Here is a 25,556-nt window from a genome sequence, read left to right on the forward strand (position 1 = left end):
TCTGCGCTACTTACGGCAAAACATCCGGGTGGTCAGCCACCAGCTTGCTCATGGCTACACACAGCCTTTCATGCCGATCGTGGTTGATTTGGCTGCCAGCTTTAATGGCTTCTGCATTTCGTTCCAGCAAATCCAACAAGATTGGTCGGAGCTGACGGCCAATTAATAGAGTACATTCTTTATCCAGTAATAACTGTGCTAAAGTATCCAGGATGCATTGCCGGTCATGCTGAGTCCAAGTCTAGAGGAAAGGAAGGTAGGAACAGGTTAAACATGGAATGATTTAGACTTTTAACTATTCATACAGGATTCACGGTGAATTTTACAGGAACAAATCTTACAGAAAAACAAAAAAAAGAGAAGGGGCAAAATTCACAGTGCAAGTACTTACTTGATACAGCTCTCCATAGTTTAAGAAACAAGGGAAACAGAACATATGATATGAAGAATGTCAATACATAGGAATTACAAAGAATTATAAATTCACGTTGTCAAAAAAGGGGAGCTGTTACTTCCATATCAGATGCAATTATGGTGAATAATGACAAGATGCATGTATTTACAGTTTTGAAGTCGAGATTTTTTTTCCCCATTCTTCTTACTTTTCTGTATTTTTTGTACCTTTATGCTCTTGTCTTTGGTCTTTGACCTCATGTTATTATGTAAGCACCGTTCCACTCCCATGACGTTCAGTGCAAGTAATTCTGATTTGTGAAAAATAAGGATTAAAGATCTGAACTACATGTTTTGCTCCTAACTTTGACCCTCCACTTTCCCCTTCCTCACTGACCAAGCAAGTGCTCATCCCATCAAGATGTTTTTGTGTTTCCTGGCAAACAGCAGTAAATGCAACCAGGCAAGGTAGCTTTCCAAACAAAATAGTCACTTACCAAACTCCTACAGAAACATTCTACAATTCAGGTGGTGACATTTTAGCTAAATGTGCTGTCAATTTCTGCCTTACCCAGACTTTTACTATCTGTGTGAAACCTGCAGCTATGCAAGGATGGTTTCCTTGTTACCAGAGGTCCTTCACACCATTTTTCAAAGGTTATACCACCACTGACATCTTTTAGAGCATGTATGCACTTGTTCAAGTTCTTTTGCATCTACTCCTGAATTTGAAAAGAAACAATCCTTCATTCAGCACACAACAGGGTGCTTAATTTATTAACCAGAGCTTCCCACATCGAAATAAAAGGAACAAATCACAGTAAAACAGTAAATAAACGTAAATGAGCCAGTCTGATTCAGAAACATTCTGTAATTACATGACTACCGGGCACAGAATCCATTAGGAATTTTGGGAGAGCAAGCAATTTTTAATCATTCTGTACAGCACCCTTAGGACAAGTAAAACTGATAAAAAAACTGATCACAGTGGCAAAATTCTCATTCTATAAAGAGACGGTCTGTTGGATTTCACAGCCTGTCAGAATTTAAATCAAAACTTTTTGGAAGAGAGTAATACTGTCAGAGAGGAATTTTAACTACCAGTGATTTCCTGAAATACACAACTTTTAGCGAGCAAGAAAGGACAGCTGATTAGAAAGTGTTTAATGTCAGTGTTCAAGTCCAGGACCTGCACCCACAGTTCCAAGCAGCTGATTTACGAAAGCATCGCAAAGGCCTGACCCTCCAAATGCCCAACAAATGCACGTGTCACGTCTTATTACCCAAAGAAGCAATACAGAGAAGCCACATTCCCTCAGATCAGGTCTAGCAGTCCATTTGGCAAGAGGATTCAACCTAATCCCCCTCCCAAAGTCTTCCACTGGGAGGGAAAATTGAAGGGATTTTCCGCATTAGCACGCTCTCTAGATCCAGGATAAGAGCAGCAACAGAGAGATGTGGATATAGACCAAGAGAAAACAGAGCTGGACCACTTATTTTGGCAGCTCTCCAGGTCAGCAAGATAAAGGAAAACTGGAACCTGCACTCCTCTTGAATCCACAAGCCTCAAGAGAAGGAAGGAAGGGAGGGAGGGAGAAAAGGCAGGTGGAATACAGCCTCACAAGGAGAAAGTGGTGATAACTTCAGCCATCTGCAAAACCAAAGAGAACTTCCTACACCTCCTCCAGCACTGCGCAGTCAGCACAGTTGCACAGATTGCCAAGGACAGCAAAAATGTTCCGAGGCTTTTGCATCATCAATGTGCTTATTAGCAGATTGCCTCAGAAAAAAAAAAAAAAAAAAAAGCTCTTCAAAAACTAGAAACAGGACATGAGAATACACTCTGTGACAAATGCAATGTACCTTGCCTTGCTTATAAAGCTACATCTTAAAAGAGTTACATCTTAAAGCTTATTTAAACTTTCAAACAAAAAGCTGAAGCCACATTTTAGGAAAAAACAGGACCAGGCTGCCTTAGCTGTCAGGACACCAGGACATTTTTCTGACGACCAGTGAGTAACTGGGCAAATGTAGGACAGCTACATCACCTCTTTTTTTTTTTTTTTTTTTTTAAAAAAAAAAAAATCTGTTAGATCTCTGGTACCACACAGAGCCAAAAGCACAGTCCAACAGTTTTTCTAGGAGGTACAGAAATTTATATTGGCATATGGATATCTGCCACAGTAAAATACTGAACCATTACTGCAGCTGTGCTAATGGAACAGATCGCATGTAAAAAGAATTAACAGTATGACTTTTTTTTTTTTTTTTTTTGGAAGTTTACTTACAAGCTTTTGAAGAGATGCAGCACAATACGTAGTTACTTGAGCGGTTTCAATATGTGTGAATAAACCACTGGTATTTACAGAAATTGCAGTTCTATTTCTGAAAAACTGCAGCATACAAATCCTTCTGCTTAGACAGTTTGCTTAAATTATCCCAAGACAGAAAGCCAGCAAACGAAGGCTGTTCTATATAACTTTTTGTCCCATTTTCCTCATTAAGAACACAGAAATTTGCTGCACCTTTGCAGAGTTAGTGGCACGTTAATATCCTAAGTAAAAGGCTCTATTTCTGCTACATACTATAGGATACTCTTCCATCACACAAAGAGCATCTTAGCACAAATCTCAGAGGATTATTCCTTAATTTGGTTGTGGGCAAGTTCTATTAGGAGCAAGTTGTAGAATATTGAGTAAAAAAGACAGGAAAACACAGTTAAGAGAAAACACACATGCTGGAAATTTGGAGCTAAGTTACGTACAAAGCAACTGGTGGGAAAATGAGGTAAAAATAACCGGAGCCTCTAGCTGTTTAGCAGCAAAACAAGACTGTTGTACAACTAAATATGTAGCTTCAAAGCTTGGAAAGAGCATGTTGGTTTCCAAATGAATACGTTGCTGTTCTGGAAGCTCTGCAGGTAATCAGCCTGCACCAGTTTCCAGCTGTGGAGACATTTAAACCCCAAGCGCCTCCCTGCCAGCTGCTGCCGGAGGGCACGGCCCCGTTCACACCCAGCACAAGCTCTCAAATACAGGCATGAAGAAATGTTTGAGTCAATGCTACTCCGATCCCGTGATTTTGGGGAAAAAGGGAAAAGCCACCTGTCTGCTGATGGATTAGCAGCATGAAAAGTTTTCCCCAGCTGGTACCGAGAGACGGCGGTTTGGGGTGAAAACGTCAATATTCCGGAAAAATACGGTAACTTCGCTTTTCAGCCTTCAAACACCGTGGCCAAAAAGGTCCAAACCCTCAGCAGCTCCCCCCCTTCCACCCACGAAACCCCTACCCCCTCCCCAAATTCCTCCTCCTGGGGCTGCCGGGCTGGGAGAGCCGCTGCCGCGAAATGGCGGCGGGGACGGGATGGGGGGAAAAAAGGGGGGTGAGAAAGGGGTCGCGAGGGGGAAAACGAGGGCAACAAGGAGGGAAGCGGGGGCGCGGGGGGGTCACGGCGGCGCTCACCGGCTTGGCCAGGAACCCGCCGAGCTCAGCGCCGCTCCGGTCGCTCCTGGCCGCCAGCAGCTGCAGGGGCTGGGCCAGGGGGAGCCGCAGCGCCGCCATCTTCTTGTTGTGGGGGGGGGTAACGGTAACTAACGGTAACGGTAACTAACGGTAACGGTAACGGCACGGGGGGGGCTCGCGCCCAACCGCCGGCACCCGGCGGCAGCCACGTGCGGCGCGGAGCCGCGCGCGCTTCCGCTGCCCGCTGGCGTCACCCGGCCGCGCCGTCACGTGCCGGGAAACGGAGGGAGGGAGCGGGGGCAGCCCCGCCCACCGCCGCGCTCCGAACTACACCTCCCAGCATGCCCCGCGCCGCGCCGCCGCCTGTAATCAGCGATCCCGGCAGCGCGTTGCACGCTGGGAAACGTAGGCGCTCCCCCCACCACCATCTACCCACCCACTCCGCTAGGCCCCGCTTTGGCGCCAAGCGCTCGGGGCTGGGGGCGGGCCGCGTGACGTCGGCCGCCGCCGTTGGCTGCCCCCCCCCCCCACCCCTCCCTCCCCGCCCCTCAGCGCCCGGCCTGCGGAGCGGCGGCGGCGGCGGCGGAGCGCTGGGAGCGGGCGGGCAGCGCCCCCCCACCCCCCCACCCCTCCCACCCCTCCCTCCCCTCCCCGGTCCCCTCAGGTCCCTGCCGGGTCCCGGGCGCCGGTGTCGCCCCCGGTCGGAGCCGCGGGGGCTGCTGAGGCGGCTCCGTGCCCATGGCGAGGCCGTAGGGAGGCCGGGCCGGGCCGGGCCATGGCGGCGGGGCAGGGCGGGCCGGGCAGCCGCTGCGACGGTGAGGGCAGCGGGGAGGGGGGGGAGGGGAGAGGAGGGGAGGGAGGGGGGGGTGCTGCCTGTGAGGGGTTTGTGGGGGGGGGTCGCCAACGGCCGGCCGGGCGCAGGGGGCTGAGGTTTCGCCTTTTTCTCCATAGCAACTGCTGCTGGCGCTCTTACAGGGTCAGAGCTATAACTACAACAAAGTTAGAAGTCAGAATGTGTTAAATGTTTACGCTGCTACGCTGTCTGCTTTATTTTCTTATCTTTTTTTCTCTTTAGCTGAAGCTTCCCCCTTCAAGGAAGGCGATGAGAGCTCAGTGGATATTTACGATGGGTTGGACAACGGCTTGACGGTTCCTGGTGGGTACGGGCGCATCTCGCTCCAAGAATCGTAGCCACCGTGCTTTCCAGGCTGGTTTCAAGCAAGGCAGCAGTTAGCATCAGGTTTAGGTTTAGCTGGGCTGGCATATGCTTCAGTGTTCTACTTGTTTAAATTGAAGACATCCACGTTATGCTCTGTGTAAATACAGCTGAGAATTCTTAAATGTTTTAGCTAAATTATGGGGCAGTTTTCACGTGATGATGGTTATTTTAAGAGACCTGGGGCATATAGAAGGGTGCAGAGAAACTTCAACTCTGTGCCTCGCTACAAGATGCATTACTGTGAAAAATGCACCTTCCTTTTGTGTTTTCTAAATAGCTTCAGGACCAGAGCCAACAGTCACTGATCACTAAATCAGCAGTGAGAGCTCCAAGACATACTTTTTCTGTGCGATAGAGTACATTCAGTAGGTCCTTTTGATCTTTTGCTACATTCTTGGTAATTTCACGTGCTAATGTAGGTTATTTTCCTCTTTTATGTGTCACCATAATTTCATTTAAGGTAAGAAAGAAATGGACCCATAATGTGTTCTTTTTTAGGAGTCGTAAAGTCCAGTTTCATTAAATGCAGTTTCTAGTATTTGAACAAGTGATGACCTTATTCTGTGAGTTCCTTTAATCCTTATGGAAGGACTATACTGCGTCCTGTAGCCATAAGGCATCTGTACATCAGTTTCCATTTTATATTTGTTAGCATGTTTAAGATATATAAGTCCATATTTCAGGTACTGAAATACATTGTTGTGTAAAAATAAAAGGTGCAGGGAGCACTGAGGTAACAAAATGCAGACATTTCCCATGGTACAAATTATTTGATACAGTCTAGTTCTGAGGGATTTTTTTTTTATTATTTAAAAAAGGTGGGTGAGATTTTTGCTACATGACAGCACGTCATGTTTGCACATCTTCTTGCAGTGCGTTAATACTTCTTGCATTACAGTATCATCCAAAGATTGAAGCGCAGGTTTGATATCTTACTTCGTTTATTTGGCTGTAAATTCATCCATGTTTCAGAGGTGTTGTAAATCAGGTCCTGTCAGTAATGTGTGCTAGGTGAGCAGAGCGCACAGGCTCACTGAGGAAAGAGCACTGTCATCTAAATAATTTGGGTGTATTTTTTCTTTTTCTTTTAATGTCTTTGGAACTAAAACAAGGGAATTTACATTGTGAGGGACCATAAAGCAGCACAGAACATTTATTCAGCAGAAGCAGCATGGTATTCAACCCCACACCAACTCCACAGTAGCTCCTTTCCTTCTTTCTTCCTCCCATTTTATTCTGAACAACTAATTTGTGTTTGTGAATGTGTAGGTTGTTGGCAGCTGAGTTTTCTTTTTCTCAAAAATGCTTTTCAACTGCAAATACTTCAAAGACAAGTCTGGCCAAAAGCTGAACAACTTGTAGGATGTGCATATTTATTCTAGCTTTCTGCTACGTGGTAGCTCTAGAATTGTGGAACCTTGCATCACTGCTTAGGTGTAGCCCTTCATGCTGTGTAAATGAGGTAGTTTTACTGCGAGGAAGCTCTCCTTTGACTCAAAACAACTTATCAGTGAGTCACAAAATGCACCCATCTTTGTTGTTGGGTATTCTGTAATTGTTCTAACGTGGTACTTTCAGTTGAACTTTAATTTTCATCATTACTTTTTATGTTGATGTAAATTGGATCACATAATTCCAATAAAACTAACAGAAATGCTGAAATTCAGGATGGGAATTTCTTCAGATAATGTCATGTCTTCTCCTTGGTGACACAGTGCAGTCTAGCTGGGAAAATTCCTTTGTGTAATTTATTTTTCTTTCTACAGACAACTCTGCTCCAAATTCTACACCAGCTGGAAACAGTTTAAACTTGTTTGATGAGATCTTGATTGAAGAAGGAACTGCAAAGGAAGCATCTTACAATGAGGTGGGTATTAATATGACAAAAATAATTTTACTGTTTCTGTTTTTTTTCCCAATTTTCATTTTTAACTTGCAAAAATGTTTGTCAGTATGCTCACATTATTGGGAAAACAGGGAAACTGCTTTTAAGTAAAGGAATAAAACCAAGAGTTTGTTCATAAAGCTGTTGTCAGCAAGTTTATCAGAATCGGTAAATCTTTCGCTGTCTCTGTGGCATGGTCTGTCCTCGTTTAGCATCCTTTTGCATGCAAGTTGTATCAGTTATGTGACAGAGAAATTTACCAGGGTTTCTTTCTAAGTAAATGTTTGTTCAGCCTTCTGATACAAGGCTGGTCTTGATGTTTCACCCAAGAAATTTTAGCAGTCTAATGCAAATAGGGCATGAATCGAACTCATGTACTCAGGACTGGAGACAGCTATGCAGTAGATGACTGATTCTAGCAAATGAGCAGAACGCTTGCTCATGCAGCATCACGCATCCTGGTCAATAAGACACATTTTAACTATAAATTCAAGATTCAGAGTAAAAGGGAAAAGAGTCCACAGATACACACTAGAGGAGAAGCAGGAGCAAAACATCCAGTAAGCTGCTAAATGATGAAAATGCCACTTCAAAAGTTTGAAAACAATTGACTGTCAAAAACAGCAAATAAGGAAGTCGTCACTTCTTGTGTGAAAGTTTTATTGCTATCTAATTTTAAAGAAGGGCTCACACTAAATGCTTTTTACTTAATGTTGTGATCTCGACAAGAGCGTGTCCTTGGCAGTCTGTTTTTTAGTTAACTCTGTGTCATATTCTTCCTTACCTATTTTGTATTATAGATAATCTGACAAACACGTTGCCATCTGTAGGGCTAAGAGAGTTCCTGCTTCCCAATAATCTTGTCTTTAATTTCACAATACTTTGACTTCCTGTTACTCTCTAGCCTGACTGTTGGGCAAGCACATACAGGTTCCCTCTTATCTGAATGTCTGTGACGTTTTAGTGAATTTTATGCCTGTTGGAGTGTATTGAAGCTTTTTGTTTTAATATGGCTTTGAAAATGTATTTTTGGAAAAACAGAGCTTCGTAACATAAATTGCTGTGTTAGCACATTGTAAGTCTAGAGGAGTCGCTTTTTTATGTGATTAAGTCCACTTCTGTATTGTGAATTCTTCTCTCTTTGACAGTTGCAGGCAGAGTATGGAAAATGTCAACAGCAAATTAAAGAGTTGATGAAGAAATTTAAGGAAATACAGGCACAGGTACAGTAGTTCAAAGGGCAACATTGTTAAGATTTATGTGAAGCAAACTGAATATTGCTTAGAAAGAGAGAGAGTTCATTTCATATTCTCTCTAGAATTAATTCATTACACGGATGGATTGTAAAACACCTCTGTAGGTGCCAGGAGAGTTGTTAGGATATCGTGTGACAAAATCACCAGGTAACTTGACTTGTTTTACAGAGTTGCATGCAGTAAGACTTGAATTGCTTAAAAAGTTACCTTCTGTCTCCTTAATTAAAAAATAAGCATGTTAAATAACTGTTTATCAGAAAAATCCATGGTTTTCTGGTTGATAAAAATCTGTCTGTAATGCAGTAGGAAGCAGGTTGCAAGGAACCCAAGCTGTCATTAGAGCTGGAAGAGGATGGCTGCGTTCAGCAGAGTGCCGTTTTGATAAGGCTGAACTTATCTTCAGCTTGAGCTGGTGTCCCTGTGCTGTGCCATCCCATATAATTCGGTTACCTTGGGCAATTCTGCTACGTGCTCTACTGTGTGTTACAGATAAGTCCCAAATATTCTATGCTTTGAAATAGTAAGCAGTTTCTGCTCTATGGCACCTCTGTATTGTTTCCTGCAAAATCTGTATGCTGCTCTGAGGACAGCATACGTGCTCTATTCTGGCTTTGCTTAAGACAGTTATTAAAAGAAGGGCTGTCTCTGGAATTGACAGACAGGCTTCTGGAACAAAGTGTCTAGAAATGTGAGAACGATAGAGCACCCAAAGTTGTGTTTGATACCTTCCCTCAATCTCTTGAAAGCTGTTAAAAACTACATCTGTTATTTGATGCAGTGACCATGAAAGCAACAAATTGAGTAAACGAATGAAGCAAAAGGGAGGATTGTAGGTTTTTAGCTCTGTTGTTTTGTTTTGTTTTCTAAGTAACTACCTGGAACATAAATGGGAGCAGAAATATGAATGATGTTTAAAAAGTAATAATTAAAAAAAATAAAAATCCTTTGAATCTCAGTAATTCTGACTTCTCTAAACATTTTTTTTTAATGTTCACTTGTCAGTGTACATATGATAAGTCTTTTTTTAACAATTGTCTTGTACTGTTTTGTTATGTATTTGGATTCCTAAACTAATTCTCATTTTCTCTCTCTTTTCTGCTCTCTCTACCCTTCTCACTTTCTTTTTGTATTTATTTAAAAAACAGAACATCATTCTACAGAATGAGAACCAAGCTCTTAAAAAGAATATTTCAGCACTTATCAAAACAGCAAGAGTGGAAATTAACCGTAAGGATGAAGAAATCAGTAATCTCCATCAAAGGTACAGCTAGGAACTTCAGTGGAACTTCAAACATGCTTTTTGTGTGATCACCTTGATATACTTCTTACAAACTTTGTGTGCATTCTAAGTAAAATCATTAGCTAGTAAATAACACTAGTTTTGCAATAGTGTGTCTGAGAAAGCAGGTATTTATTTTTTTTTGCTTGGTGAGATCTTTGGTTTCTGATTGAAAAAACAAGGAGCAATGCAAAGAGTGACTGCCTTGTCAGTCACTTCTTTTTTTTTTTTTGTTAGTTTGATTTGTTTAATCACCCATTTGTGTTGGGTTATCTAACAACCTTGCATGTTTCAAAGTGGATATTTTGCATGGTTCAGCTTTGGAACTGCTCTATTTTATAGTCGCAGACAGATGAATTCCATGAAATTTCTCAAATAGTCAATGAACAGACATAAGGAAACTATATAATGTTTTTAAAGCAAGATGTGAAAATCCTCTTTCCCAGTGATGGAGGACAGCAGCTAGAGGATTTTTGGGTTTTTGGTTATTTCTGTGTATTACTAATCTTACTGTAAGGAAGGTTTGGAAATATTTAAGTATGCAGTAATTGAGGGTAAGGTTTTTAGACTGCTTGAAACCACAGTTAATAGTCCACAGTTTAGGACCCCTAGCTTATTGCAAGGTCACCTGCTTGTCACTTGTGTGACGTCAGCCACATCATCAGTTTGTCTGTGTTTCAGTTTGACGCTTTCTTGCACCAAAAGTGTCATAAAAATGTTTATTTACTATTATCCTGCTAGAGGCTGTATGTGTATTAACTGTGCCATTTTTTTCCAAATCAAGAAAATGAGAAGTTATCAGATTGAAGCCAAGAGGTTTTGCCTTGTGTAATTCTTTCAGTTGATTGGTTGTGAAACAATAACCGTCACTTTCACACCTTGAGCATAGTATTTAGTGTTCCAAATTACATTTTTTTAAAGTATATTCTTGTTTTGAATACTCACTGTCACTAAAGATTTTTCAGACTCTGTTGCAGTACCCTCTGATGGTGGTGAAAACTCTTGAATGAGATACTTAACCTAGCTGTTTTGGAGGCATCTGTTGTGGAAAATCATAAGGACAGTGGCACGTGGAGGTCTTAGACATACGCCTTGCCTGTTGCATGATCTGTAATAAATGAGCTCACCTTCAGCAGCCTGTCTGTGAAGGCTGCTTCAAAGATTATATCTTTCAGGAAAATTGTTAGTGTTTATCTCAAAAAAAAAAATTGTTCTACACAATTACATTCACCACTCATGAATACAGATTTAATGGCAAAATCTTGACAGTACAGTTCAAAATTAAACAAAAATATAGGAAAGGGCTTTGGATTACAACAGGAGCAGCGTTATTCAATGGGAAGCTCCATTCTCATCACGCAATTGCACAATTTTGGAATATAGCCGGTAGTTAAGCTGATTGTTACACATTTAAATTTACTGCTTCATTCCAAAAGGAGTGTGCTGTTTTAAAAAGCAAAACCAATTCTGTTATGTAGTGGAGGTAAAGAACTGCTTTCTTACAATTGGACACTGCTACTTTATGCTTGACTAAATTAAAAGGCGGTTTGCTGCCATCATTTATTGGTATCACTTCTATTTCTGTTTTCTTCTGCATGGATTAGACACAATCTATGATTCTTTTGAGAATAGTAGAAGGTGTTTAAGAAAGTCACCACTGCCTTTAATCATGTCCTTGTTACGAAGCAATTTGTTGAACCTGGCAGGAATGTCTTGTTTTTTGTTCTGGTGAGGTAACTTTAATGAGTACTTGCAGTAGTGAGTAAGAGTTCAGGCTATACAGATTACGTGTGCTTTTTTAATTTTGTATTTTTTTCTTATGATGACCTTGCAGCAGTAGCACGTGGCCTTGATGAGGCTTGATTATTGTAGTTTACTACTTGCTTCCCATAGCTTGCAGCAAGTTTCAACCTCAGTAGTTTGTTTTCTCGGTGGGTAGAGTAAGCACGGTTTTGTGCCTATTGTGGCTGCCAGTCTGCAGGGTAGTAAACTATTGAATTGCTCTTTTTTTGTTTTTAATCACTGATACTGCAAACCATGGGTATGTAAAGAACAACTTTTTCCTAACAAAAGACTCTTTTTCTTGCTGGATAGTGAAATATTAATTTAAATTATTAAAAGCGTTAATTAGACCTAATACAGTATTTTTCCACAGATCTTGCTTTTTCCTTACACAAATTTCATTTGGGGTATATGTGTACAAATTATACGATTTTACTGTGTATTAGTAGAAATTATTTAACTTCCCTTTTATCCCATGTTTTCTTCAACTTGGAGCTGGAAGAAAGGATGACAAGCTTGTAGAGAGATACTGTAATTTGGCTTTTGGCCGCTGTAATTTGGGTTTAGTTATTTTTAAATACATTTCAAAACTAACACGAGGTGTGTTTTTTCTTTGTATAAACAGGCTATCGGAATTTCCCAATCATCGAAGTAGCTTCACCAGAGCGTATCTTCCTGGATCAACCAACGGACGGTGTTCGGAGATGTGTAAAGCTAAAGAATCCAAATTCAGACCTTCTGACTTAGGTGACAACGTAAAGACGGAACATAGAGTGAAAAATGACTGCTCAAAGGATACGCACCACAGTTACTCATCTCACAATGGGGACAACGGGAAGTTTAGCTCCGAAAAAAGAAACACTCCGTACGTACTGAGATACCCTCCTGAAGAGCTGTGTGGCGATGGTGCTCATTTATGTCTACCGAACCATGACCATAGTTGCAACAAGGATAACAGAAAGGAGAAAAAAGAAATGAAAAGTGATGAACAATACAGTAGGGGAACTGTCACCAAGTACAAAAGAGAAGTACATCAGAGCACTGGTAACAGTGGTAACTCTAACGGTGTTGAAAGTGAAGAGGGGAATTCAGATCCTCATCAAAAGCTGAAGACCCTTCCGGAGAAGGTTAGTAAAAATGAGTTGCAACAAAAAAGTCAGAGCATAAAACTCAAAAGCAGCCCAGCTGTAGAGAGAAGAATAGAAAGGGGCGTTTCTTCTTGGGAGAAACAAGCTACTGGTAAAGACAGATGTCTAACAAGAGAATTGTATGCAGATGAGAGATCACCAAATGCGATTAAAAAGGACATTAAAACACATGATAAAGACGAAAAAACCTCTGGCCAAAAAATTAAACTAAATGAGAAGCTGCAGGAGCAGCCAAGAAGGTCTGGTAGAGGGAGCAGTCCACACTCAAAGAGTGAACATTCAAAGACTCTTCATGAATCACGTAAATGTCGCGTGGAGGAGTCTAGAAAAGGAAGAGACACTGACTGCAAGAGAGACAGAGGAGCAAATGATCACAGCTTTCGAGAAGGGAGGTCCTCACCTTCTAATTCCAGCAGCAGAGAGCATAAACATGCACGCTTCAAGGAAAACAGTAGCAGGTATGAATGGGAAACAGCACATTCCAAATCAGAGAAGCACAGAACCGAAGAAAAAAGGAAAAGAGAGAGGGACAATCAGGATGAAAATCGACATTCTAGGAATGAAAGAAAAGTTACAAAAGAGATTTCTCACCAGTACACAAAGGAATTCAAGAAGGGTACAGACATTGCAAAAAGTGAACGAAACAAGTCCTCTAAGTCAGAAGAAACATCAAGAGTAGCAGACGGTTTAAAAGACCATAAATTTTCCAAAACTAAAGATCACACTGTGACAAAAAGCAAGGACTTAAAACTTAGCTTTATGGAAAAGCTGAATTTAACTCTATCGCCTGCAAAAAAACAATGCCTTTCTCCACCTGATGGACTTAAAACATCTTCCCAAAAGGCCACAGATGAGGGAACTGCAGAGCTCACTCTGCAGGCAGAAATGGTAGACACTGCCCACCCTGTTAACTGTGCTCCTGCAGAGCAGGCTAATTCAACACTACAAGTTCAGGACAGCACAGCTGAAATCAGCGTGGAACCAGCAGTGCCTGCTTCTGTCAGTTCTGAAAATGAAGCCTTGAAAGGAGCAGCAGCAGATCCAGCACAGCCTGAAGCACCGCCAGCAGTGACAACTGATGAAGTGAGCTCAGAAACCTCACCAGATCTGGTAGCGAGCCAGATAGAGTCCCCGGCCTTGCCAGGAGCAGCAGAGGTCCTGGTTCCTGAGGAGATGCTGGCTGAAACCTTGTCAGCAGCAGCAGAGGCTTGTGGTCCGGTTGAATCAGAAGCCTCAGCAGTGGCTGAGATGGATCTGGATCACCCTGAAGCTCCCTCCCTGGAGGTGGCAGGGAGCGTGGCACCATGTGAGAACTTGCCCGTGGCAGTGGGGGTGATGCAGGACGATAACGTGCCAGCAGCAGAAGTGGTGCAGTCCGAACCGGGCAGTGAAAGTCTGGGAGCCCTTCCTGAGTCAGCAACAGGGAAAGAAGAGGAAGATCAAACATGGCTAGCTGCTGACATGGAAAACTCAGCAGACCACCATGGCTCTCAAAACCTTGGCTTAGGGGACTTGGAAGCCCAAAGTTCTGGTGACTTGGAGTCCTGTGAGGAGTCTGCAGGTGACATCAGTGAAACAAAACCAGACTCTTTAATGGAAGTAGTGAAGGATGGCGATCACTTGGCTGCAGAAAATCTGGAGCCTCCTGTTGAGGAGAAGACTGTCTGTGAAACGAGCATGAGCACGTCTCAGTCACCTGACAGAACTGCAGCAACTGATCCAGATGCACCATTGCTCGACCAGAATCCCTGTGCTCTGGGGCCGGGCTTCACTGAAATCAGTCCAACAACATCTCTGAGCAGTGAGGTGCACCCTAGAACTAAAGAGAGAGAAACCAACCCGGTACCCGTTGATGATGACAGCTCAATACTGAGCATCGATCTCAATCACTTGAGGTACATTCCGAAAGCTATCAGCCCGCTCAACAGCCCGATGCGCCCTCTGGCAAAAGCACTTAGGATGGAGAGTCCCTGCAAAGGTCTCGGGAAGAGTTATAACAAAGGTATTCACACATATGTGCTCTAATTTGTTTTGGCCATAAAGCCTTAAAAGAGGCATTCATGGAAAGCAGAAATGGCTTTTTTTTTTAACTGCTTTCTCAGAAGTACAGGTTGCTTCTTTAGCTGTGTCAGTCATAACGATCCTTTGGTTTATATGGAACCATGTAATGCTACAGTCAAGGTTGTAGCCAATGGAACTGTAGGGCAAGCAAAACTGGAGTTACTGCTTAACACTGAATGGTTGAAATAAGTTGATTTACAAACTTCTCAAAAATCATATATGTATGTTTCTTAATTGTGGTCACTTCTGGCTATATCTCATCAGGTATTTCTCTGAAATTTTAGAGGCAAAAGTTAATTAGGATCCTATTCTTTCAAGTATTTATTTGTGTGAAAACTGGAAAGAGTACCTGAGAGTGTCAGCTAAGAGAACTCTCCATTTGGGTGAATTTCACTCCGAATTTTAAGGTATATTTTATAACTGTGAGACAGTCAGGGGCAAAAAAGTAGAACAAATCAGAGAACACTAGGATACACCATTAAGAGCTGACTCCTAAACATAATGTCAAAGAGAGAAAATATGGTGGCAGCACAAAAAGGAAGAGAAAATGCTGAACTCAACATTTAAATCTTTTCCTTGTGTGATTCTTAAAGCTTCCTGTAATGCTCTGCAACCAGTAAAAAGTTTTCTTGGAAGTTTTGACTTCCTAGTAGAAGAGGAATGGGAGAGCTACACTGAAAGCCTTTTTCTTATGTTTCAGGTCATAACCTTTGTTTTGCTTTGCTTTGTTTTGTGAATCTTAGTGTGGGGTAGTCTCAAATTCTCTCCCTTGTACTTCAGAAAGCTACACTCTCAAGTGTGAGCTGCTGTAGTGGTTGGTTTCATTCATGCAGTGGTTTGTATTCTCTGAACTGGCTGGGGCGGTGTGGGAGCAGAGTAGTTGAACATCACATCAAAGTATTTTTCTCATATTGTGCCGTTTCCCTGGGTCGCTTATTAGAGGAGCCAGTCCTGTCCACAACCTGTTACCGTATCACAGAGCAGTGATTCCATCTGTGAAGTCAGATGCCTCGTTTCCTTTGTGATCTAACTAGCAATATGCCTGTCAAATGTTCTGCATCTGCTGAATTGATGGGAGGTTCTGGCTTCTCTTGGCTTTGCTATTCAGCACTCCCATCTCTACTGTTGAGCAGGAAGGGGGACGTTTCATCGTGCCTTTTGACCACTTTGATTTTGTGCTTTAGTTTGTCAAAGCATCACATTGATGAGTTTGGGAAGGTGTCGATCGTTGTGAGACTGGAATGGAGGCAGGAAAGAAATACGTTTTTGCTCCCGCAGAATCCGTGTGAACATTTTCAAATACTGCTCAAAAGCGTTAATCACAAGTTTGTTTTATTATGGGAAGAAATTCAGATAGGATCATAAAGAGATGAAATGTTTGTTAGAAGTCGTTAAGCAGTCTAATCTATGTGAGATTGAACACAGGAGTTTTATTAACTAGAGTGTCCGACAAGCCTGTAATTAGCTGCAAAACTCATTAACCAATACACAGGCATTTCAGTGGATTTTTTGTACACTGGCAATTCGCTTGCCTTTTCTTCTTTGGCAATATGCTGCTTTGTAGCTAACTGCAATTGCTTAGTTTTCTTAACAAAAGCATTTTGAATTTTAAATAATTATTAAATGCATATTTAATGATCTCAAAAATATAAAACAATAAACTTATAGGGGGGACGTAAACTTACAGGAAGGATTTCTACCTTTGGCAGAACTATCAGCTTTTCCTTTCATGTATCTCATTCCCTATTTCTGTCATTCAGGAACCTGAACTTGAGGCTTTCTCCTAATTTAAACAAACAAACAAAAACTTTGCTTCTTTGTGGTGCTGGCAATCTTAAATGCATCAAAAACTGCGAAAGGAGTTTATCGTGTGTACGGCACCTACTATATAATGGTCCTCTCTTTTTGTTTAGTAGGTTAGTGCATTGGAAGACTTGCAGGGTTAAGTAGATCTTTTTGTCAGTGGGGGAGAAGTTAGCTGAATGCTGACTCTAATAGGGTATTCATACTGCTCATTTTGTTTTCATTGTGAGACTGTTCAGAGAAAACCAAGTATTGTATGCAAATGTTGATCCCTAACGATGTCAACGTTAATTCAGCTTGTGCAGTGCTCATAAAACTTGTTAAAGGGAGTGGAAAGAAGTTCAAAACTGATGGAAACTTACAGATTGTTCTCTTCTCAATGGATATGTTTGTAAGGTAGATCGTGCGTCTCTGGTGAAATGGCAAGTCCTTATTTGCCCTTTGAAGCTTCCTGAGTTGTCAGTGGCGATTTCAATCTAACAACTCTGACAGAGTCACTTTACAGAATAGGATCCTGTTTTTCTCAAAACATCTATTTATAATTGTGTTCTTGCTGGTGATTAGCAAACTGTTTTCTTTTTCTAGATTTAATTCCTGAAGGCACAGTTGCTGTTTGCCCCTCAAAGAATTTGTCAAAGGAGGTAAATAAAGAAAATCAAAAGCCAGTTAGCATGTCTGATGAGCATCTAGAGATGGAGTCCCAGCTGAGTATCTCTTCGGATGAAATAGAAGAAGGAGAAATCATAAGTAGTGATGAAGATGAAGGAAAATCTAAACCAGAAAGAAGCTCTGAAAATCCCAAAATTTCAAGACCAAAAACTCCTGAAACACGGAATTTGACCAGCAGTCCGCAGAATCAAAAGAACAAAGCTGTGTGCTGCAGCGAAGATAACGGAAAATTTGTTTCTGTGAAAGTAAGTACAAAGAAGAACGGAGAGAGGCATAAAAACCAGGCTTTCAGATCCTCAAAGGATATGAAGAAAACTAAAACAGTGAGCATCACTTGTCTTGAAAAAATAGTTCAAGTTATAGTTGAACCTTCGAGCGTGCAAGAAGTCATGCAGATGCTAAGAGCTATACGAAAGCAGATGAGGAAAAATTACATGAAGTTCAAGGTACACTTCCCAGTTCAGCATTTTCACAGAATTATCGAATCTGCTATCATAAATTTTACGTCGTTAATAAAATACCTGAACTTTTCCAAAATGTCTACATCGGGCGAGGCGTTAAAATTGAACATATGTGATATTATAGAGGCAAAACTTAAGCAAGTTAAAAAGAATGCCATAGTGGACCGTCTCTTTGAACAACAGGTATCAGATATGAAAAAACAGTTATGGAAATTTGTAGACGAACAGCTTGACTACTTATTTGACAAGATAAAGAGAATCATTGTAAAACAGTGTGACATGGTAAAGGTGGGGAATGAGAGTGAGGAAGGGAAGCATGAAAGAACAGGAAAACAAAAGCACAAAATCGGCCATAAAAATGATGTACAAAGATCTAGAAAAAAGTCTCTGAAAGCCAGATCTCAAAAACCTGAAGAATTTATCCTTTCAAAGCACATTGTGGATTATCACCGAGCTAAGGGTCACCATGAGAAGAATAAAACAGATGCAGCAAAAACCGCCTTTACAAAATGTCTCAACTCCATTGATAACACAAGGAATTCCCTAACCAAAGTGCAGCCCTCTAAAGAGAATAATTTGCAAGGCGTTGTCACTCCCTTGAAGGGTGTAAAACACGACAAAGAAGGATTCCAGCTATCCAGAGATGCTAACAAGTCTGATCTGAGTTACGAGCTGCTCACGGAACAGCAAGCATCCAGTCTTACGTTTAATCTTGTAAGTGATGCTCAGATGGGCGAGATTTTCAAAAGCTTGTTGCAAGGTTCTGATCTCTTGGAAAAAAACGTCGGTAGCAACATTGACAGACACGAGTGGGAGTTCAGGACACCAGAAAAACAGTTTCCAGATAGTCAGAAGTGCCGAAGCAATGCTGCTGAGCTAGTGCAAGAGGCTGCTCCGAAGGAGGCTGCTGTGGAGTCTCGATCGGTGGAGGATATCAGCTGGCCTGTTGTTTCACCCATGAGAGCTCCTTCTTTAACCACGAGGCTTCAGATGTCTGTCGATCCAGACGTGCTGGATGAAAGCTGCATGTTTGAGGTTCCTACAGGCGCCACTTCGTGCAAAGAAGATGAATGCAGTTTACAAAAGAGCAAATCGTTTGTTTCCTCCATCCTCCTTGAGGACCTGGCTGTTTCCCTGACTATCCCATCGCCTTTGAAATCAGATGCTCACCTGAGCTTCCTGAAGCCTGAGAGTAATTCTGGCTCAACTCCCGAGGGTGTCCTCAGCGCACATTACAGCGAGGATGCGCTTCTTGAAGAGGAGGATGCCACGGAACAAGACATTCACTTGGCCTTAGAATCTGATAACTCGAGCAGTAGGTCAAGTTGTTCTTCGTCGTGGACCAGCCGTCCGATTGTTCCTGGCTTTCAGTGCCGCCCCAGCCTGCCGATGCAAGCGGTGATCATGGAGAAATCCAACGATCACTTCATCGTGAAGATCAGGCGCGCGGTGCCCTCCGTCGCAGCAGCCTCTGAGCAGGTGGCTTCAGTGAAGGAGGCACGGGCATCCTCAGCCAAGAGTGAAAAAGAGGTGAGAAGTGTTGAAAAAGAAAGGGGCAGGCAGGGTGCCGTAGCTGCCACCATGCTGGAAACTGTCAAACCCAATCTGATTAAGGCGGATCAGGTGCCTTATGGCAGCACTGGACAAGAGCAAAACTCTGCCTTGCCTCAGCCTCCAAAGGAGTCTCACAGTAGCACTGGAAGGGAAGCAACTCCTGGCTTGCTTGGGCCCTGTAGAAAACCTTCAAACGCAGATAAGTGCAATGTTGAAAGCTCAAATGAAGGCTCTGAGCAGTCTCAGACACACAAATTGGAAGTATCTGAAAACTTAAATGAAGCAGGTGTTGAATCCCAAGCTTTGTTTCCTGTTGGATGCAGTGCAGGGTCGTGCATAGACTTAACAGACGATGCTGTTAAAGAAACTTCATGCTTTGTAGAGGGATCTGCTGCAGAGAACACGAGTCAGCAAGCTCCTACAGGAAACTCAGAAATCTGTGATAGGAAAGAAGATCTGGAAGAGTGCTCTGATGGATTCATAGACTTAACAGAAGAGCTTTCCAACGAGACTGTCACAGGCGAATGTAATCTTGAAGAAAAACCCACTCTGAATTCTGATGTGGGCTCCCAGATAAGTATAGATGACAAAAGTAATAAAAAACGTAAAAAGGAGGCTGTCAGAGAGAATTCCAACTCAAAAAGGCAACGAAAAGAGACAGAAGAAGTGGGCGAAGAGAGCGAGGGAAGTGACACAAAATCTGAAGAGATAAATTTGGGACACAAACAATGTTATGTTAAGAACAATGAGCTGCAGCAAAACAAAGAGTCTTCTCCTTTGGCTTCGTGTGCGACATCGCCTAGTCTGTATGCCAAAAACATCATTAAAAAAAAGGGAGAAGTAGTAGTTTCCTGGACAAGGTAATAATTCCCTATTTGATCTGTTTCTTCTTTCCTTTTGTTTTTTAAGCTATGTAATACACTGGAAAGTGGGAAAAAGAGGATATTTAGCTGACAGCTGAAGTTATTCGGCTCTATATCCTCCAAATAGCGGTGTAGGAGTTTCTGCCTGTGCAGGATGGCTTTGTGGAAATGATTTCTTCCCTTAGAGTACCATTGAAAGGTACCACGGTCTGTTTCACTCTTGTTGTCCTGTGGAAAACAAATATAAGAAACAAATTTACTTCATGTAGCAGCCTTTGGAAGAGGATGATCTTTCATTATTTCTTGGGTAGGTTAAATTGGATTTGCCATAAAAAGAGTCAGACTTCCATACGTCATAACTAATTCCTTCACTTACCCAGATCTACCAAAGCATGGGTATTTTCTGCTTTTGTTTTTAAAGCTGATATGCTCAAGTAACAAGACCTTTACTATATTGTACTGTCTGTAATTTTTGGGTCTCCTGCCCCAAAATTGCACTCAGCCTCTGCAGGGCTGGAAGCCTTTGATGTTCCTGCAAGTCCTGGGGGCGCTGGTGACTGGACAAAGGACAGTGGCTGCAGATTTCCCCCACTGATAAAAGGCACGAGAGCCAACAGTTTGCTGCTTTGGGGTCTCTGCTGCTCCATCTGCAGCAGTGTGCTCTGTTCGTGGAGTATTCAGCCCAGACACTGTGTGGGAACACGTGCTGTACATACAGCGTATATAGAGGCTCTGAAAAGATTCAGGACAGATGTTTTTCTGAAGTAAACTTCAGACGTGTACTAAGTTTTGAGGTAGCTTTTTTAAATAAAATCCTTCAGGATAAAAAGACTCTAAAAGCCAATATGATTTTTAACATGCAAACCAGTGAGGGAGGATGATACTGTTAAAATTTCCCTTGTGGATATGACCATGGTTTCTCTGTCTCAGTCTTTGTCCATCTTTGAGCTACGCTATTTAAATAGATTTTTTTTTTTTTTAGGCTAACCATTATGTTTTTCTGTGAAATGAAGGAAATTAAATACATTTCATTGAATGTGGCATGTTTCACCAAAAGATCCATGGTAGCTACTGTATAACAACAGTATCTGTACACATTTTACAAATACCTGAACTGATAAACAAGGCAAAGAGCAAATCATTGACACATTTACGAATAGACTCCTGGTCCTGTTTTTCTCATATGAACTGGAGATGCACTCTGTGTGTTTGTTGTATGAGGCCATGTATGGAAGGCAGACACCTCTCTGTTTAGTCTCTGAACTTCTGTGGGCCTTTGGTGAAAGGTGCTGCCTCGCCATGCAAACTGAGACAAGTCTGCCTCAAACTACTGGCCCCTGTGGAATTCAGGACTTCCTTACAACTGAACTTTAAGTTTCTGCTTGAGAAGCATAAAAGTCTTTTAAATCATGTTGGTTTGGGGCTAACTCCTTTAATAATCCTGCCCTTCCTGACAGGATAACGTAATCTCACCGCCACTTTCTTGTTCGCACTGACTCTTGTTCTGTGCCAGTAGAGGGGGGAGTCCTCCATCAGTTCATTGCTGCTATTTGAATTCATGTCCTGTAGTTTGGAAGTATTCAGAATTTTATATATTCATGTAGGTGTGTTTTTTTTTATTGTTTGTGCACATCTCAAATCTGTCTTAAAACTTTAAAAATCCATTTCTGCTGTAGAAATGACGACCGAGAAATTTTACTTGAATGTCAGAGAAAAGGACCATCAAGTAAAACCTTTGTTTCCTTAGCCACCAGGCTGAACAAAAGCCCCAATCAGGTAGGTATTACCATTCTTCTCCTTGATAACAACTACGTTGATATTTTTATGATTGCGGTTGAACAGAGACCTCTGGAGATCTTTGTTAATTTGGAGTTGTTTTTTCCTCATGTCTTTTGTTGGGGAATTCTTGAAAAATCAATCTCTGATTCTCCCAGATGTCGCTTTTTAAAAATACACATTAACAGAGTATTATGGTCCTGGGATTCATCAGTATCTGTTTGATTGGCACCTTGATACTGCTGCATTCAGTGATAGGCTAGGGGCCTATCACTGGTGTTGAAGCAGCAATAAGATAAAGAAAAGTAATTTGGAGAAACCAATAGCCTTGACATGGCTTTGAGGGATTTAGAAATTGTTGAGGTGGATGGTTGGCATATGTAAAACAGTGATGTCTGTGTGTTTATGGCATTCTTCAGAAATGTTGGATTCTCACCTGCAGACCAGTTTTGTAAAATTTTTGGGAGGCAAATTGCACCACCATGGGCTGTAAATACCTGAAACAACAGTTCTACAAGAGGGTAGAAAATAGCCAACAAGGTGTGCTTTTTGTGTAGCACAAAATGTTTTTTTTTTTTTTTTTTTTTTTTTTCATTTGAATCCTATAGTTAAGTGAGTAAGCAAAATTCAGGTCTAATTGATTTGAAGCCTTTGTCTTTTGCCTTTCAAACCCTCTCCCTGGTAAGAAAGAAATGTGTGTTAAACCACTAGTAGCCTCTGGGATGAACCTGGAGGCTATTTCAGATGTCAAAGGTGCATGCAGGAAGACTTCCTAAATCCTTTGGAGTACAAATCCAGTTAATGTGGGTGTGGTGCTCTGAAAATTCTCCCCTTAAAACATAATAGAAGCTAACAAGAAGCACAAAATAAGTTTTCTTTTTTGTTTTCTTGTTTGTTTTTTTTAACCTTACACTGTGAGATCAGTCTGTCTTGGTATGAAATTCCAGGGCCTTAATAATGTGCCTTTTTTGTCCTCCACTAGGTTTCAGAAAGATTCAAGCAGTTAATGAAGCTGTTCAAGAAATCCAAGTGCAAGTAAATGTACCATCCAACTGCTTTGTGGTTGCAGGGTTTAGCTGTTACCAGCAGTGATGGACCAGAGCCACTGCGTTCGTGTGGTGGGATTAGCGGGAGGTATCCAAGTCAGAGTACGAAGTTTGGTAAATCTGATGCACTGTTAATTATTACCTCCCTGTCCGTGTTTCCTCTGAAATGTTTTGTCAGAGCAACAGAGTAATGCAGAGGAAACGTCAGGAACAAACTGCTGAGAAAGAATGTGCACGTACAAGTGGAGCAATATCACTTCAAGGGCGTGACATCTGTTGGTTCTATGTGTTCCGTAGGCAAATGCAGTCAAATAGAAATGGTGGCTCTTGCTTATCTTGGCAGAAGTACTGCATATGGTGATAACAAAACATGATTTTAATAAGTTGAGTTCTTTGGAATCCGGTTGGTAGGTAATCCTGGGGACTGATAGGCTACGGTTATGCTGAAGCACAAGAAGTGGTACATTAAGAAGTTAGGCCTTTTTCTTTTAAAACAAGTCAAGGCACTGATTCCAACAATTCAGTAATTCCAGAAGCTGCTTATTCAGTAATCAGATTCTGATGGTAAGGTTAGGTGGTTCTTTACTGTTTGTCAGTTGTTCATTAGTGGGTTTCAAGGGGAGCATCTAGCAGAGTGTAGGGTTTGCCTTCAACTTCAAGCATGCTCTGTAAGCTGCTTCTTACTGTCTCCTGTTCAACAGAAAGAGATGAATGAATTTCTCCTTCAGGGTGCCCATCTGTCTCCATTGACAATGGAGAAAGTCTAGACAGTTGGCTTAGATTAGACTCCTAACATTTGGGTTTTTGAAGTCAAGTAAAATGAGTCCCAGCTGCTGGGAGACGATGAAGCCAGTCGTTAATGCAGTGACCGGTTCCTCAGTTTCTTTTAAACTGTGAAATAGACTGATGAGTGTTCATTTATCAAGAACCATCTTGAAGACTTAAAAGACTTTGCAGTTCTGCTGATACTCAAAAAGACTTAGCATTGAATTTTGTATAGCAGATTATTTTTTTTCTTTCAGAAAAAAATAAAGGATTTTTTTTCTTTTTTTTTTTTTTTTGATCTGGAAAAGGCTGATTTATCTTCTCCAAACTACATCTGGGAAAGGTGCTTAAGTTAGCTTAAGTTAAATTAATTTAAGTGCATAGGTTTTCTGCATAATGAACATTCTGTTCTGTTTAAATATATATATATTATTACTAATTTAGAAACAGACTTTTACAGTCTTACAAAATGTTATTTTATAGTAATTAATTGGGAGAATTTTTTTTTTTTGTAAAAACAGGCAATTTCAAAAGCTTGACAATTAGACATGTTTTGACAGCAGTTGTATCTATCATTACAAATTGTTTGGAAATTTGTGGTATTTTTTGATTCTAAAGGACTCTTATAAATGCTTCCAGTTTCACCAGCACATACTGAAAGTGTGTTTATGTATCTATATGCACAAACACACACGTCATATACATGTTGCTGGTTTTCCCAAATTTCTAAAAAGCTTTCTTTTTCCACCCCTCTAGGGTTGCACAGGTCATGCTTTCATTATGGATTCATTGATGTTTGAGGTTTTAGTCAGTGCTGAGGATCAGAACTGCTGTAGTCTTTATTCAGTCAGGGCAGCTGCTGAGATTAGCTCACTTAAACACACTGCCTCTGAACTTGGATTAAATTATATTTTCCAGAACCCAATGAACACTTCTTCAGTTTCAGCGTAATGATTTTTGGCTCCCTTCCTGAGACGTAGTAACTAACGGGACCAACTTTTCACTCTAATAAACCATCAGATAATTCATCAGTGATGTTGCCACTGACACCTCTGGAATACTGTAAACATGACCGGTGGAACCGACTGTCGTGCTGCCAGACAGTGTATAGTCTCATTTTAGGCAGCACTTTGGAAACTGTTAAAAGGAATTACTTGAGTAAGTTATGATGCCTGTTCTGGCAGTCTTCCATCACATATACTTCTATAACATTTGCTTTTGATGATCGGATGAGCTATGTAGGCAAGGCCTAGTGATATCGTTGGGGATTTCTGTACCTATCCGTGGTTGTTCTTAACAAACGTTTGTGACAATTGTTTACTTACTTGAGATTTAGATCTAACCAAATTTGTTCTCAGAATGGTCAGCTGGCAGAGCAGCCTTTATGTTTGTGGAAAAATCAGACTCTACGAAGAGTATTTTTTTAATCATATCCTTATAGATCAAAAAGTGCACAATATCGAAGGCACTGAGGGAAGTAGCCTCACTACTTAAGTGCTTCCTCTCTGTCTCAGAAAAGCAGACAGTATTTTATTATGAAATTGTTTATTCCTTGTCTGTGTTTATTTACTTTCTTATCTGTACAGGTTGGGGGGGATGGGACTGTTCTGGTTCTGACCTGGATTCCTATTTTGTAAATTATGAAACTTTTTTTTTAATGTTCTGTCTACTGTAAGTATTTGTACAGGTTCCTACATGGTCATGTAAAATATCTGATGTGTGTATATGTATATATAAAAATATATGTATAAATATAGAGCTTTGTTTAGCCAAAGATGATTTTTTTTAACTATATAAAACTCCAGGTTTATTTTGTATAAACTGAATAGTTTGCTTACTGTAAGAGTAATGCAAAAAATAAATCTGTAAAATCCCCACAGTTACGTTCTTGTTGAACAAAAGTTGGCTTGGAGTGCTTTTGTACCATTGTTTGTAATTTATTTCTTCAGTAAGAGTTTTGGTACATATATGCAAAAAGTACTGTATGTAAATCTACAGTCTTATTTGTGAAACCTCAGGTAAATGAAAACATTTTCCAGAACTGTTTTCTAATGGCTTGACAACTACAAATGCTGTGAAGCAGCATTAAAATTGACTTCTGTTAGATTGTATGAATTAGTAGCTCTGTTGATGT

The 25,556-nt window shown here is 41.2% G+C and overlaps 2 protein-coding genes across 5 annotated transcripts in view; one reads left to right on the forward strand and one right to left on the reverse strand.

Moving 5' to 3' along the window:
• MDN1 (midasin AAA ATPase 1) overlaps nt 1-3,954 on the reverse strand; it is a gene marked incomplete at its 5' end in the record, with an annotated part of 93,858 nt that extends 89,904 nt beyond the window's left edge. For all 4 annotated transcript variants that reach the window (XM_084284878.1, XM_084284876.1, XM_084284877.1 and 1 more), the window contains 2 exons: nt 15-241; nt 3,856-3,954. In XM_084284878.1, the coding sequence (XP_084141004.1) occupies nt 15-241; nt 3,856-3,954 (326 nt within the window). The remainder of the gene's footprint in view (nt 1-14; nt 242-3,855) is intronic.
• Nucleotides 3,955-4,603: 649 nt separating this feature from the next.
• Nucleotides 4,604-25,556, forward strand: CASP8AP2 (caspase 8 associated protein 2). The gene is made up of 9 exons (XM_084284306.1): nt 4,604-4,670; nt 4,931-5,011; nt 6,841-6,941; nt 8,108-8,182; nt 9,361-9,476; nt 11,902-14,426; nt 16,874-19,832; nt 21,512-21,611; nt 22,594-25,556. Exons 1-9 carry the CDS (start codon nt 4,631-4,633, stop codon nt 22,648-22,650), a joined length of 6,054 nt encoding a protein of 2,017 aa, XP_084140432.1. The 5' UTR covers nt 4,604-4,630; the 3' UTR covers nt 22,651-25,556.

Source organism: Netta rufina (assembly GCF_964035555.1).
Source record: "Netta rufina genome assembly, chromosome: 3".
NCBI classification, from domain to species: Eukaryota; Metazoa; Chordata; class Aves; order Anseriformes; family Anatidae; genus Netta; species Netta rufina.